General features: G+C 53.4%; 2 protein-coding genes across 3 annotated transcripts; both read right to left on the bottom strand.

Moving 5' to 3' along the window:
- Positions 1 to 259: 259 nt before the first annotated feature.
- Positions 260 to 3,126, bottom strand: Ntf4 (neurotrophin 4). 2 transcript variants are annotated; one of them, NM_013184.4, is made up of 3 exons: positions 3,019 to 3,091; positions 1,981 to 2,101; positions 260 to 1,391 (listed from the first exon to the last, which is right to left on the bottom strand). In NM_013184.4, exon 3 carries the CDS (start codon positions 1,377 to 1,379, stop codon positions 750 to 752), a length of 630 nt encoding a protein of 209 aa, NP_037316.3. In that variant the 5' UTR covers positions 1,380 to 1,391; positions 1,981 to 2,101; positions 3,019 to 3,091; the 3' UTR covers positions 260 to 749. The 2 variants fall into 2 exon arrangements, with proteins under 2 accessions (NP_037316.3, XP_087495215.1); XM_087639089.1 differs by having other exon boundaries at positions 497 to 1,391; positions 2,490 to 3,126.
- Positions 3,127 to 5,086: 1,960 nt separating this feature from the next.
- Kcna7 (potassium voltage-gated channel subfamily A member 7) lies at positions 5,087 to 10,579 on the bottom strand. The gene is made up of 2 exons (NM_001108914.1): positions 9,508 to 10,579; positions 5,087 to 7,606 (listed from the first exon to the last, which is right to left on the bottom strand). The coding sequence occupies exons 1-2, from the start codon at positions 10,159 to 10,161 to the stop codon at positions 6,791 to 6,793; spliced, it is 1,470 nt and encodes a 489-aa protein (NP_001102384.1). The 5' UTR covers positions 10,162 to 10,579; the 3' UTR covers positions 5,087 to 6,790.
- Positions 10,580 to 15,152: the final 4,573 nt, after the last annotated feature.

Below are 15,152 nucleotides of genomic sequence, written 5' to 3'. Positions count from 1 at the left end.
CTTTTGTTTTCCCATATGACCCATTTGCCCTTGCCCCAGACAGGTCAGTTTAAAAGTATGTAACCCAAGCTGCCCTGGACCTCCAGGCACTCTTCTGTCTGCAGCCTCTCAAGTATTAGGACTACAGGTACATGTCATAACACCCAGTCCCAGGTCTTTTTAGTTTATTAAGATAGACCCTCATATAGACAAGACTGGCTTCAAACTCCCTATGTAGCTGAGGATGGCCACAAACTCCTCATCCACCTGTCTTTTCCTCCCAAGAACTGGCACTGCAGATGAGTACCACCGTGCATGGTTTATGATACGGTGCTCAGGATAGAGCCCAGGACTGTGTGCATGCTAGGCAACCAGAAACAGCCTACTGATCGAGGCCTAGCCCCAGCTCATACATTGATTTTTCACGTAGTCTTTCCTCGTCTCTCTTGCCAGGGTAAGTCAGGGTCCTCTGATGTTAAAATGGTTAGCAGAGTCACACATTAGGTCTGATACACAGTAGATAGTAAACATTGGCTATTATTAATGTCAAGTTCCTTCGGGAGAACTCCTATTCATCAGTTGAAACCCCATTTGGTTTCCTCATACATTCCACACAGACTGAGCTCTCAAAATGAGAGAGATTTGATTCTGTGGTTATTTCAGTTCACAGTCAGAAGGCACGGTAGAGCAGTCGAGCCATCCCTGTGGTCCTTTCAGCATCCAGGGTTTTTTTTTTCCTCCTCAACCTGAGCGGTTCCCAAGCCTGGACGTCAGGCACGGCCTGTTCGGCTGAGGAGCGTGCAGACGCAAGCGGTGTCGATCCGAATCCAGCGCCAGCCCACGCGGCCCTGAGAGTCTGCAGTCAACGCCCGCACATAGGACTGTTTAGCCTTGCATTCTGAGAGCCAGTGCCTCCGATCCACGCCGCGACAGCCCCCTCCGCCCACACCTGGGCCACCTTCCCCAGCGCTTTCGGCCTTGCAGCGCGTCTCGAAGAAGTACTGACGCAGGGGACTGCCACCTGCCGCAGGCACCTCGCCCAGCACCTCCACCTCGCGCCCACGCAAGTCCACAGCTGTCCGCCGGTCGGTCACCCAGCCACTCACTGCATCGCACACTGCCAGCTCACCCCGGCGGCTTGCCGGTGCCGTCTCACTCACCCCGCGCCGGCTGCGGTTGGCTGGGGCCCCTGCCGGCTCCCCATAGGCCCCGGCCTCCAGCAGGAAGAGGAGAGGGGGCCCGGCAGGGGTGCCCCTTGACAGGGCCACTCGGGGAGACAAGAGGTCCCACTCAGGAGCCAGAAAAGGGGGCAGGGTGGAGGAGGGGGGTTGGGGCTCCATGGGGACGCTGGGGAGGAGGAGAAGGAAAAGGAGGAGAGAGCAGGAGTGGCGAGGGAGCATGGCTTTGCACACCTGAAGATGGAGAAAGAGGTTGTTGTTAGAGAAGGACAACACTAGTGACAGAAGTCAGGGACCCCTCCTCCTGCCCCACCCGTGGGCAGATATCAGCTTGGTAGACTATGGGAGGACCTTAGGGGTACCTTATGCTCTAGAACTGGTGGAATGCTTAGCTTTTAGGTTAATGATAAGTATTCAGTTAATGTAAATAAATAGACAAAATTGGGTGTGGTGATGCACACCTGTAGCCTTAGCAACCAGGAGGCACAGGCAGAAGGTGGCCACAAGTTTGAAGCCTGTCCCGTTTACATGAGTTCCACGTCAGCTAAGGCAGTACAGTCAAACACAAGGAGAAATGCTTTCCACCGGGTCACGCAGCCGGGGGAAGTGGCGTGGGTCAGATTTGAACTCTGTGCAATGCCACTTGGCCTTCGTGGTCCTATAACCTGAAGGAGCCCTCGAATCCTGCGGTTTTCAAGGCTTTAATTTCCCTGAGTATGAGACTGACTCGGCTGCTGGGAGATGCTGGGAGGGAGATGGAGAGACTAGAACATTCTAGAAGCTGGGCCAGGACTGGAAAGCAGCAGGTGAATGAATACCAGACCTGTCAACAGCACCTCCACCTCCTCACTCTGGGGCTGGGGGCCCCCAGGCTGTGTGGGGCCCCTGTGTAGGATACAGGTAGTCTCCTCCCTGACATCTCAGGAGAAGGAGGGGGCAACCACCTGTGGGAGGAAGGAAACCAGTTACATAGGCGGTAGGGGGAAGGGTGCAACCGCTCCATAAAAAGATATCTTTCCAGAGTCTTTGAAAGCCTAGGGTACCCTGGAGTAGAGGCTCCGCCCACCTCCAGAGGACGCCCCCCCTCCCCCGTGCAGGTGACAGCTTTGGAGGGATGGGAAGCAGATGGGGGCAGAGAGGAGGGGCAGGTGAGGCAACTGGAAGAGATTACATCCCCTCCTCCCGTTCCTCTACTAAACGCGGCGGGGGTGGAGCTGGCCTGGACACCCGGGTCCCCGCCGACCCACGCTCTGGGTCCCTGAGGCTGCTTCCTGGAATGTTCGCTCCTCGCAGGACAGGCCAGGGCCCGCCCAAGACTCCGACTGCGCATACCTGGAGTGTCTGGCTGGCCAGGCTCCGAGGTGGGGGAATGGGAAGTGTTGAGTGTGATCAGGGGCAGAGGTTTACCACACCACTACAGGGAGTGAGGGTGCCCGCTGCCTCCTCCGTCAGACTGTGTGCAGGCCCACAGCTGTCTCCTTCCTCAGACCCAGGGGCCCAAGGCCCCTGAACCATCCTCCCTCAGCGAGGGTGACCTGGTTCCCCAGATGCCTCCTCCTGCAGACTAAGTTTCTTGGACTTCAGACGCCTCCTCCCTCAGACCCACAGGTTCTAGGGTTGCGGCCCCTCCTCCAAGATACTCATAAATGGAGATTCCCTGCTTTCACATCCAAGAAAATTGGGCTGGGGGTCCCTGCTCTTGAGTCGGTTGGAGGGGGACCCGCTCCAACTCTGGGAGACTTCCGTCCTGCCTCAGTTTCCTTCGCCAAACCCCGCCCCCGTCGGCCCCGCCCCCGTCCCTCCCTACCCGGGGGCCGGGCGACCTGGACCGAATCTGCCAGAGGAGGCGCGGAGCTCTTACCTGGGGCGCCCTTCTCTGCTCCCCGGCTGCCCCTGGCGCCGCTGCGGCTCCTCCTCCGGCTCGCTAGCAGCTCGGACGCCCGCTGCTCGCCGGCTGCTCGCCGTTTGCGCTTGGGAGGGCCTGGGTCTGGGAGGAGGCGGGGCGGCGCCCGACGGCGGAGGAGGGGCGGCGGATCCCGCCTAGCACGCGCGGGCCGGCACCTCGGAAGCCCGGCCTTGGCCACTTCAGTTCTAGAAGTCTAGGCTGTAACCCTCCTCCATCAGACACTGGGGTTCACACCCAACCCCTCCTACGTTAGACCCGAAGGTCCAGGCTTCAGCCCTCCTTCAGACACAGGGGTCCAGACCCCAGTCCTCCTCCCTTGGACTCAGTGTTCAGAACCCCAACCCTTCCCTTCAGACCTGGATTCAGGCCTGGAATTGCTATGGTGTCTAGTGCAGGTTCCCACCCTCCGCTCCTGTCTCCCCTTCTGGGTCTCCCAGCCAGACATTAGCCAGCTGGGCTTGTGCAGTGATAAGGCTCAATTCTTGGAGACAGTGACTGTCCGGGCTCCCCCACATAGTCTTCTATCCTGGAATTTCTTGGCCGGGGACCAGGAAGTCTTGGGGTGGATAAGAAAACTTAAAGGTAATTAGAGCGAGGAGACCATGATGGGTTTTCAGAACTGTGACCTCCCTAGCGAAACAGCTGTGACCACAAGGAAGACGGGGGGGGGGGGGGGGAACCCAGCCAGAGAGACAGCCCTAGGAGGAGGAAAACACCCCAACGGGTGGACCTCAGAACGAAAGGCGGGATGCTGAAGAGACCTCAAGCAGAGTGTGCCTGCAACAGAAGGGCCCCAGGGTGGCAGGGCCCTTTCCTCTGCCATGCCCCCACTCTAGGACTCCAGTTCCCCTACCCCCGAGCTATATTTAGGAGGAAAGCTGACACTCGCCTTTGGGGGGGTCACCCAGCACCCATCCCCCCAACCTAAATATAGCATGGCAAAGTGGCAGGAAGGGTGTCCCCGGATTAGGGTGTTCCCCTCAAGGTGCCATCCCAGCCAGGGTGACTCAGACCCCACTCCAGTTGTTTACTGGCAGTGGGATGGGACACTTCCTAGTCTGGGTGTCCATTTGGGTCACCTCTCTGACCTTTCATTCTTTCCTGACACTGTCCATCCCTCCCAAGGGGCCCCAACTCCAGTCTCTGGGCATCAAGGGAGAAGGCTATAAAGAGGGAGAAAGTCTGTCTTTTGTCTTGGTTCTCTCTCTCCCTCTGTCTGTCGGTCTGTCTGTCTGTTTCTCTGTCTCCGTTTCTCTCTCTGACTCTCCCCCTCTCTCCCTCCCTCTCCTTCTCTCCTCCCCTCCCTTCCCTCTCCTGTTCTCTGAGCTGTTTTCCCTTCTGCCTGGCATCTGTTTTCTCTCCAGGGCCTGCTTCCCCCTCTGCCCCCAGCACCTCTTCCCTGTATTCTGTGATGGTGTCCGTGTCCTACATCTGTCTTTGGTCCCTGTGTGCAGATCCATCTCCATTTCTGCGACAGTGGGTCTGTTGGAGTGCTGTGCCCACCTTGAGATTCTGTCATGTCCTTTACATCACACCCTTGCCACTGTCCCTCCTTCCTCTCTCTCATATGGTAATATGGGTGGTGAAGATGGCTCCCCACATCCTTTCCCTGATGGCTCATGGCTCAGATGGCTCAGAGGAGCCAAATCCTCCTGACAGCCCCTCTAAGATGCCTCACCTTCAGGTCTTAAGCAAGAGTTCATATGACTACAGCAGGTGACATCGTTATCAAAAATAACTCAACACTAGGCACCGGTGAACAGGTTTTAATAAGTTAATGCCAGTCAAATACCTTGAACTCTTGTTAGTGATTGTGACCTCTCCTGCTCCCCAGAATGTGTCTCAGTCCCAGGAGACTCCAAAAATGTTTCCCTGGAGCTTAGGGTAATTCTGTTCCCTCCAATATCAGCTTCCTCCTAGAAGAGGCAGGGTCTTGCCAGACATGGTGACCTTCCCACAGCTTTAATCTTATCACTTGGGAGGCAGAGACAGGAGGAGCTCTGTGAATTCAAGGCCAGCCTGGTCTACATAGTGAGTTCCAGGACAGCCAGGGCTACATAGAGGGACCCTGTTTCAAAGGATTAAAACAAAACAAAAGACACAGGACCAGTGGCCTTGGGCAATACCTGAATACCAGAAGTTGTGGGGGTGTCACAGGTAGGCCACCTGCCACCAGCCCTGGCCCTATGACGTGCTGGGTAACCTTGGGGGAAGCCACAGCACTTTACAGCCTTGGGTTTCTGTCCTAGGAAACACAGGGCACCTCCAGGATTATGGTGACCTTCCTTGGCTGGAAGGGATGCTGACACCATGGCTTAGAGTCTGTTATGACTCAGAGAGCAGAGAGGGAGACCCTTGGGCTCCAGGTTTCTCTCGAAACACCCACCTCTCACGCACACCTCCCTCTTCTGCATGTCTGATATCTGTCACTGGGTGTCCATCTCTCATGATTGATTTCTTCCCCCTCTCTGTCTCTCCCTCCCTCCCTCCATCCTTTCTTCCCTTCCCTTCCCTCCCCCTCTCCTCTTCCTTCTCTCCATCATTCTCTCTCCTTCTAGATCTCTGTCTCCTGCCACATCTTTTCCAGATACCTACTCTTCCCCTACTGCGTTTTCTTTCCTTGGGGCTCCAGTCTCTGAATCTCTGTACTACAGCATGGGACAACATAGAAATGGGTCCCCTGTGAGTGAGGTAAGCAGACTGCTAGTCCCCAGTCTTTCCAGGTGATTGGGGCAGGGGGACTCAGGGAGACAGAAACTACCAGCTGTACAGTGCATATCCCTGAGCAAGCCGTTCCATGGGCCACACCCATCCGCATGCCCACGCTTGCTCCCATGCAGTTAGCTTTATCTGTGCTGTGACCCTTGGATCCTGATGCTACCACTTAAAATGGCCCCCATGTCCCTATGGCCCTCACATACAGTCAAATGCAACCAATATTTCCGCAGGACTCAGGGTGACATGAGTCAGCATGGTCACACAAGACCAAAGAAGTCATCAGACTCAACTGTTAGGAGACTTATGTAGTCGGTCACACATCTCAGCTCTGCATAGCCCTGAACGGGTTCCAGCCCTATAGCCCTGCACAACACAGAGAACTGTAGTTTTGGGGGGGGGGTGTCTCTGTCTCTTTCTCCGAGTCTCTGCTGCTCTCTCTGCTTCTTTCTCTCCTTTATACCCTAACCCTTTCCATCAGGACCCAGGGTGATCACGCTCTGCCTTCAAGACTCCAGAGCTTACAGAATCTTAAATAACTTGAGTCCTAGAAGAAACGCGAGTCCATACAATCTGCTGCGTATTTCCACATAACCTCCGTGTGTGTGGCCGTGGAGCCGTATGCTCCCTCTTGACAGTGCGAATAGAGACCTGCAGGGCCAACTTGGCCCCAGAGGACTCAAAGCTCCGTAACTACTTAGCATCCACTTGACTGAGGCCACACTTGCCCCCAGTGGGACCCCATACACACCTAGAAAACTCACAATATATGACCAAGTCCCTGGAGATCTGGACAGCTCTGCAACATTGCACAACCAATGAGGAAGCCCTGGACGAAATCCAAATCCTGGCCAAGGTGTCACATAAGGTCCCCCTAGAAGCTACCATGTGACATGCCTTCAAATTCAGATTCTGTGCCCTCTCGTCACCACCTTAGTCCTTAACCCAGCACCTGACCCTGCCTTCCCGCCTCCCTCCCACCCCACTGCTTCCTGGAGACCCCAGCTGTCCCTCACACCTCGGTCACCATGTGTTTCCCAGAAGGGGCCCAGAGTGGTGGAAGGAGTTCAGGCACCTCAGAGTCCACCAGACCCCCATTGGCCTTGCCCTCCAGTGTACCGCAGGGCTGTGTGTCCACATGGCTGTACATCCCTGCCTCTTCGCCCTCTGTCTCCCGGTGGTAAAAGTAGCTGAAGTTGGAGACGATGACAGGCACCGGCAGAGAGATGGTGAGCACGCCTGCAATGGCACACAGAGAGCCCACGATCTTGCCACCCACGGTGACAGGTGCCATGTCCCCGTAGCCGACCGTGGTCATGGTGACCACTGCCCACCAAAAGGACTCTGGGATGCTGGTGAAATGGGTGTCCGCCCGGTCCACTTCAGCAAAGTAGACTGCGCTGGAAAAGAGGACCACGCCGATGAAGAGGAAGAAGATGAGGAGACCTAGCTCTCGCATGGAAGCCCGCAGTGTCTGCCCCAAGATCTGCAGGCCCTTCGAATGCCTGGATAGCTTGAAGATGCGGAAAACACGCACCAATCTGATGACCCTTAGGATGGCCAGGGACATAGCTGGCTGGCCCACGCCCCGCTGACGGGCTAACTCTGTGCCCAGGGCCACAAAGTAAGGCAGGATGGCCACGAAGTCAATAAGGTTCATCACATTCTTGAAAAATACAGCTTTGCTTGGACACGCCGCCAGACGCACCAGCAGCTCAAAGGAGAACCAGCAGATACACAGGGTCTCCACCACAAAGAATGGATCGTTGAAGGGCTGTCGGGAAGGAGCTCCGGGCATGGGACTGGAGCCATTGAGCCGAGCGAGGAACTGTGGAGGGGACAGAAAGGAGTCAGAGAGCTGGGTCAACACCTCTAGTCACCGTTTCAATGTGAAAGTAACAGTACCACTGTTCCTGAGGGGTGACTTCACTGTCCTACACAACTCAAGACCCCAGCGAGTGACTGACTGCCTTAGGGTAGCTGAACGTTCTTCAGACCCATGGGCAGAAAAGGTGGTGCCTCCTGGGCCTAGTGACACAAGCCTGTCGTTCCACACTCAGGAGCCTGAGGGAGGACAGGTAATTTCAAGGCAGATCTGGACAACTAATGAGACCCTCTCAAAATAGAAAGCGAAATGAAGGTTGGAGGTGGAGTTCATTGGCACAAATCCTGCTTAGAAGCCCTCCGGTTTGTGGTGTGGCTGGATGGTGGAGCCCTGTTCTACACGTCCCAGAGAAGAGGCTCAGGGTATGACTCAGTGATAGCAGTTCCTCACTAGACTCCCCAGAGAGGGGGGTGGTGTGGTTCAAAGGTAGCACTCCTGTCTAGCCTCCCCCAGGGAGGATCTGCAGACTTGGATTAGTAGTAAAGCGTTTGCCTAATGCCTTGGGTTGTACCACAGCATATCAAAGATTAAAACATGGTCAATTGTTGTGGTAGACACCTTCAACCCCAGCACTCAGAACAGCTGGATCCCTGTGAGTTTAAGTCTACCAATCTTGGTCTATATAGCAGTCTACATAGCAAATTCCGAGCCACACTGGACTACGCAGTTAGACCTGTTTATCTTTTCACCTGTGTATAATTAAAAAAAAAAAGATGTAACCAAAACACAGTCCCACTCTTTTGCTGCCAGGAACCCCTGATCTTATGGTTGGTTGGGGAGATTCCTTTTCATTCCAGGATCTTGCCCTGCCTGCCCAGTGCTGATCTCCAAGGGCAGGGTCCTGCTCTGCTTCTGCCTTCTTCATGCCTCCTCTTTCCTGTTGCCTTCAGCCTAGACCAGACAGTAGATCATGGTTCAGAATGCTTAAAATGCTTGCTGTATGGCCCCCAGCTCCATGTTCTGGTTCGATTCTGTGCAAATTCCTACCGCCTCATCTCCCTGTCCTAAACTTCAACCTCCATGCTCCGGTTTCCTGGCAGTCATCCCCACCTGACCATCTATCTTTCCTATTTCTCTGCCAGATGCACAGACACTGCGGTCTGTCCGTGTCTTTGGCCTCACGCGTTCATTTTGCAGGGCTAGGGACAGAATCCAGGGCCTTGCACATGCTTGGCAAGTTGCTCTCCATTGATCCACGTCCCAAGCCCCCTCACTGAGGGATTTTAGGCAGGAGCCACATGCCTCACTGGGGGATTCTTCTTTTTAAAAATTATTTATTTTATGTGAATGGATGCTTTGCCTACAGATATATATGTATGCCTTGGTGTTCAAGGAGGCCAGAAGAGGGCATCGGACACCCTGGAACTGGAGTTACATGCAGATGGTTGTGAACCATAATGTGGGTGCTGGGAATTGAACCTAGGTCCGCTTGAAGAACAGTCTCTTTATCGCTTAGCCATCTCTCCAGGCCCCTCACTGTAGAGTGGTAGGTAAGAGTTCTACCACTGAGGCACATAACCCCTAAGTCCCTTTGTGATTCAATGCAGATGCTCTACCACTGAGCCAGGCACCAGTCCCTCGCTGGGGAGTTCTAGGCAGGTTGTCTGCCTCTGAGGCAAATCCTCAGTCACTGGCTGAGGCAGACTCTCTCACACAATAACCCAGACTGGCCTTCAACCCGTCCTGTCTGGATCTCCTTGCTGGGATTCATGTAGGAAGCACCATACCCTGCTTACATCTTTGATTTTTTTAGGGCTTCCATCCTCCTGCCCCTTGCCGCACCTTCTGACTGGCCAGGTCTTCCAAGGCCCCGCCCCGGCCCTCCCCAAATCCCCGCCCCTCACCGAGCCAGTAGCAGCCGCTACCGGCGCGAGCCCCGGGTCATCGCGGTCGTCGCGGAAGTCTGGCAGCGTCTCCAGGCAAAAGACCACGATGGAGACCAGGATGACGAGCACGGAGACCACGGCGAGCACGCGCGCAGCCTGCGAGCTCTCGGGGAATTCGAAGAGCAGCCAGAGCTGGCGCGCAAAGGCGCGGCGGGGCAGCGGCCGCTCGGGCGGCACGGCGCAGCCCTCATCCTCTCGCAGCCGCGCCAGCGCCGCCGCACCCAGCCCGTAGAAGGACACCTCCTCCAGGAAGACGTCGAGGGGCACGTGCGCCGGCCGTCTCAGCCGGCCGCCTGACTGGTAGTAGTAGAGCACCGCATCGAAGCTGGGCCGGTGTCGGTCGAAGAAATACTCGCGGCGCGCGCCGTCGTAGAAGCGGCTGCGGCGCACCGGGTCCCCCAGCAGCGTGTCCGGGAAGCGGCCGAGCGTGCGCGCGCGGGTCTCGAAGCGCAACCCGGCCACGTTGAGCACCAGCCGCTCGCAGCAGCCGCAGGGCGGCGGGCACCGTGGCTCCATGGCGCGCACAGCCCGGGCGACCGGTGAACGGACGTGTGGCCCCGACGCCGCAGCCACCCCAGCCGGGTGTCCGGTGTCCGCGCGTAAAAATAGCATGGAAAGTCCGGCCAGGGCGCGGGGGAGGGGGCGGTGTTACCCCGCGGGGCGCGGGGCGCCCTCTGCTGTTCCCACATTTGCCCTTCTCCACTGCCACCCGGGCGCTCTTCCGTGGGTCTCTTGTAGTCATCTATTTTATTTGTTTGGCTTTGGCTTTTATGACACAGGGTCTTATGTAGCCCAAAGTGGCCTAGAACTCTGTATATCTAAAATGACCTTGAATTTATGATCTTCCTGCCTCCACCTCCCTAATGCTGGGATTGCAGGCGTGTGGCATCACGGCTATTAATTTATTTGTTTGTTATTTAGACAGTCTTCTCGGCCTCTCATTTAAGCTGACCCCGAACCTGTGGCGATCCTCTTCCTCGTCCTTCGGATTGCTTAGGTGACAGTCATGAGCCACCGGGTCTGTCTGCAGCATCTATTTCCCTCTTACCTTTCCATCTCTCTGCCTCTAGTACGTCCTCCTGTGTTAGGGGGTGGGGGGAATGTATCCTCCCACCAGTTGTCGTCCACATCTGTCTCTCTGCTGGGAGCCTGTTCCCTGCCTGTTGTTGTTGTTGTTGTTGTTGTTGTTGTTGTTGTTGTTATTATTATATTTTTTGCTGACACTGGTTTTGGATATGCGTCTCAGACTGGCTCAATATTGCAGTTCTTTTGCCTCTGCCTCCCAACTTCTGGGATGACAGATGTGTACCACCATATCTTTCTCGCCTGGTATCTTTCAGTGAACATCTTTTTGTGTGTCTGGCGTCATGTGTTTATTCCTCTGTGTCTCTAATTAAACACTCCTAAGGAGCTCTGCGGCGGCCCTGGTGCTTGCCGAATTCTTGGGGCCTCTTTTACTCCCTGGCCACTGAGCCCCGGAGTTTGAACTTAGAATTTCTGTACGGATTTTGAGATTAATAAAAGTCTGAGCTGAAGCCAAGAATGGCGCCAAAGGAGGCGGGACTTGCCTGGAAGGGTCTAGAGTCGGCCTGGGAGATGCGCAGGGTCACTGTCGGGAGCCGAAGGGCAGACAGAAGATGGCCTTCCAGTCACCGGTGTCTAATGACACCGGGTAAAAAATAGTTCCTTCTGATGGGGTAGGGTGTTAGTAAAGGGCATTGATAGCTAGTCACTTTCGGGGAAAGGGATCCCGCGCGCCCTCTGCTGGCCGGACGGAGACCTGCACAAAGAGGTCTCCCAGCTAAACCTTGCCTTTCTCTTCCCAGCTTTCTATCTGGGAGTCAGAGAGATCCTCCTGCCTCTGCCCTCTCCACCCTCCCACCCGGCAAAGTCATCTATGAGACCATGTGTGCTGTCACACGCCTTTAATTACCAAGCCGACCTGTGTGGGTTTGAGGCCAGCTTGGTCCAAACATAAATTTCCAGACCGGGCAGGGCTACATAGGTGGAATCTTGTCTTTTCGTTCTGTTGCTTTTGTTTTTTGAGAAAGGGTTTCTCTGTGTAGCTCTGGCTGATGAGATCATGTCTTTAAAAAGTCTGGCCATGGAGACCCCCGTAGGAGGATCCCTGGACTTACTGGCCAACCAGTCTTCAAAATTAACATTAGACAGAAAAGTACATTCAATGACTATGGGAGAGCCCTGCTGTCCAGCTACTTCTCCAGGCCTTTTTGTTTGTTTCTAATTTTTATTTTGAGACAAAGTTTTGCTAAATTGCCCAGGATGATTTTTTTTCTCTTTTTTTCGGAGCAGAGAACCGAACCCAGGGCCTTGCGCTTACTAGGCAAGCGCTCTAGCACTGAGCTAAATCCCCAACCCCACCCAGGATGATTTTGAATTAATTTTGTAGCCCTAGTAGGCTTTGAACTGACAATCCCCTTGTTTCAACTTAAAGAGTGACTGGGATAATAGCCCTGCATCTCAGGGCTTATCTTTTTCCTCATGTGTCTTTTTTTTTTTTTTAAATAAGCATTGATGGGTGTTCTGCGTGCATGGATTTCTGTGTTGGATCCCTGGAACTGGAGTTACAGACAGGTGTGAGCTGCCAGACGAATGTTGGGAATTGGACCCTGGATCCTCTGGAAAAGCCAATGTTTTCTGTTTTTGTTTTCCGAAAGACTTATTCATTATGCTTGCAGGCCAGAAGAGGGCGCCAGATCTCATAGTGGTTATAGCCATTACGTGGTTGCTGGGAATTGGACTCAAGACCTCTGGAAGAGTAGCCACTCCCCTTAACCTGTGAGTTGTCTCTCCAACCCCAGAAGGCAAAGTTTTTAACTACGTAGCCATCGCTCTGGCCCCCTCCCCTGCTCCTTATTTGCCACCAATTGAAGGTGCCATGTGTTAAACCCCACCCTAGGGAATTCTCTATATGTACCTTGGGGGTAGGGGAGGCTGAAATGTTGTTAAAACACTTCATTGGACTGAAGCCATGTTACCACTTGTCGTGACACTCTTCCTCTCCAAAGTTAGATCTTATTCTGCCCAGCGTGTGCCATCCCACCTTCCTGTTACACTCACACATGGCCAGTATACAGGTCTGAATGAAAATGGCTCCCATAGACTCATAGGGAGTGGCATTACCAGAGATGTGACCTTGTTAGAGGAAGTGTGTCACTGGGGTGGGGGACACTTTGGGGTTTCAGAAGCTCAAGCCAGACCTAGTGGCTTACTGTCTCTTCCGGCTGCCTGTGGATCCAGATGTAGTACTCTTGGCTACCTCTCCAGCACCATGTCTACCTGCACACTGCCCTGCATCCCACCATGATGATAATGCAGGAAACCTCAGACCCTGTAAGCCAGCCCCAGTTACATGTTTGCCTTTGTAAGAGTTGCCGTGGCCATGGTATCTCTTGATGGCCATAAAACGCTAAGACAGCTGGGATCCTTGCCTCACTTCTGTGTCTACAGTGTGGAAACAGAAGATATCAAGGTGTCCATAACACCGGGACCTTAGACTATTGCTTCATATGGCAAACAGACTGTGAAAGGCTTAAGTGAAGGCTTCTGAGTTGGGAAATATTGTCCCTGGTTATCTGGATAGTTAATGATGTTTACAAGAGAGCAGCAGGAAGCTGAATATCTATGTGGCTGTATGGTCACCTGATCCCCAGTGAGGGGTTGGTGGTGTGATTTTTTTATAATGTTGTTTAGCATTTGTGAGATCCTAAGATTTCATCTGCAGTACTCAAAATGGACGATAAATAGGTAAAATGAAAAATCGTAGCCTGGTATAGTATGCATGTTTTTAATCCCAGCTTTGAGAGACCTAGGTAGGTCAAATTCTGTGAGTTCGAGGCCAGCCTTGTCTACAAAGCAGGTTCTAGGACAGCCTGGGCTACACAGAGAAACCCTCCCAACCCCCCTCCCCCTAAATTGTTTTAAGAGCCAAGTAGGGTGATATTAATAATCTATCCGGAAGAAGGTTTGTGTTATACGGAATGTTTGTGTTCTGTTTAAGATCCACCCCCACAGCTACCTGGGAACAGTCAGGTATGCTCCGCCCCACAGTTGCCTGGCAACAACCAGCTGTGCCTGACTATAAAGGGGACTGCTTGCCCCCTCCTCTCTTGCTTTTTTTTTTTATGTTCTTCTCGTCTCTGCTCTCGTCCCCTCTGTCCCTGATCCTTCTCTCCCCATCACCCCTCTTCCTTCCACGTGCTCATGGCTGGCCTTTTGGCCTTTTTTTTTTAGGTTTGTTTTATGGTACACACACTGTAGCTGTCCTCAGACACGCCAGAAGAGGGCATCAGATCCCATTGCAGATGGTCGTGAACCACCATGTGGTTGCTGGGATTTGAACTCAGGACCTCTGGAAGAGCAGTCAGTGGTCTTAACCAGCTTATAGCTGGCCTTTCCTCTCTTCTTCTTCTTTCACTAAACCTCTCCACGTGGAACCATGTTGGCTTGGTGTTTTCTGTCCGGGCACAGGCCAAGATTTAAACCCTAAAACAGAGAGATTCTGTTTGGAAAAAAACTGAAATGGGTTGGAGGGGTGGCTTGGCAGGTAAGGCACTTGCTGCTCTTCCCAAGGGCTAGGGTTCTGTTCCCAGAGCTCACTGTGGGCAATTCACAACCACTTAGGACTCCAGCTCTAGGGGCTCAACACCCTCTTGGGGCCTCTGCCAGCACCCAGACTTACACACACACACAAACACACACACACACACACACACCACAGGAGCATGCTTACATATGCGCACGCACTCACACAACACATTCACTCAACGTAAATCTCAAAGAACCAGAAGCCCAGCTCTTGGCCACCCTCCATACGGTTCCACAGACGTTCACACCTGGGTATGCTGTGCTTCCATGGAAACACACACCTGACGTTAGTACAGTCTAGATGCTCAGCTCGCCCATGTTACTGCCTGAGTCCAGGTCTGCCTGCCTCTTCTCCCGTCCCCAGCATTAGGATTACAAACAAATTCTGCTACACCCTGCTTTTTCATGGTGGCTGGGGATCAAAACTCAACTCCTGATGTTTGCTGGGTGTGGATACTTTAAACACTGAGTCATTTTGTACACTCGAACAAAAGCTCGTTGGGGTTGTCTCGGCTGAAGCTGTTGGCAGACTTTTAATCCTCCTGCCTCCATCTTCTCAGTCCTGGGATTACATGCATGGCCTACACAGTTTAACAGGTGTCTTAACATGTTAAAATCTAGAACCCCTTCTAATACCCAGCTCCTTTCTCCAAGTGTTTCCTGTCTACATCAAGGGCTCTGCCAATCACCCAGTGACTCCAGTTATAGAAGTAGGAGTTGAGCTTATTACAAAGGGAAGGTGAGTTACATTAAAACAATGTTTAAACTTGGACTGGAGAGATGGCTCAGCAGTTAGGAGCACTTACTGCTCTTCCAGAGTTCCTGAGTTCAATTCCCAGCAACCACATGGTGGCTCACAACCATTTGTAATTGGATCCGATGCCTCTTCTGGTGTGTGTCTAAAAACAGCCAAACTGTACTCATATACACAAAACAAATAAATATATCATTTAAAAATATTTAAACTTATTTTAAAATGGTTTTTTAAGTTGAAA

Source organism: Rattus norvegicus, chromosome 1 (assembly GCF_021556685.1).
Source record: "Rattus norvegicus strain SHRSP/BbbUtx chromosome 1, alternate assembly SHRSP_T2T, whole genome shotgun sequence".
NCBI lineage: Eukaryota > Metazoa > Chordata > Mammalia > Rodentia > Muridae > Rattus > Rattus norvegicus.
This window is presented reverse-complemented; position numbering and strand designations above follow the sequence as displayed.

Bases quoted from the DNA above. Each gene is read 5' to 3' on its own strand.
- Ntf4 (XM_087639089.1), bottom strand. From the start codon at position 1,379: ATGCTCCCTCGCCACTCCTGCTCTCTCCTCCTTTTCCTTCTCCTCCTC.
- Kcna7 (NM_001108914.1), bottom strand. From the start codon at position 10,161: ATGCTATTTTTACGCGCGGACACCGGACACCCGGCTGGGGTGGCTGCG. The intron at 7,607-9,507 runs GTGAGGGGCGGG...TCCCCTCCACAG, and splicing joins TAGCGGCTGCTACTGGCTCG to TTCCTCGCTCGGCTCAATGG.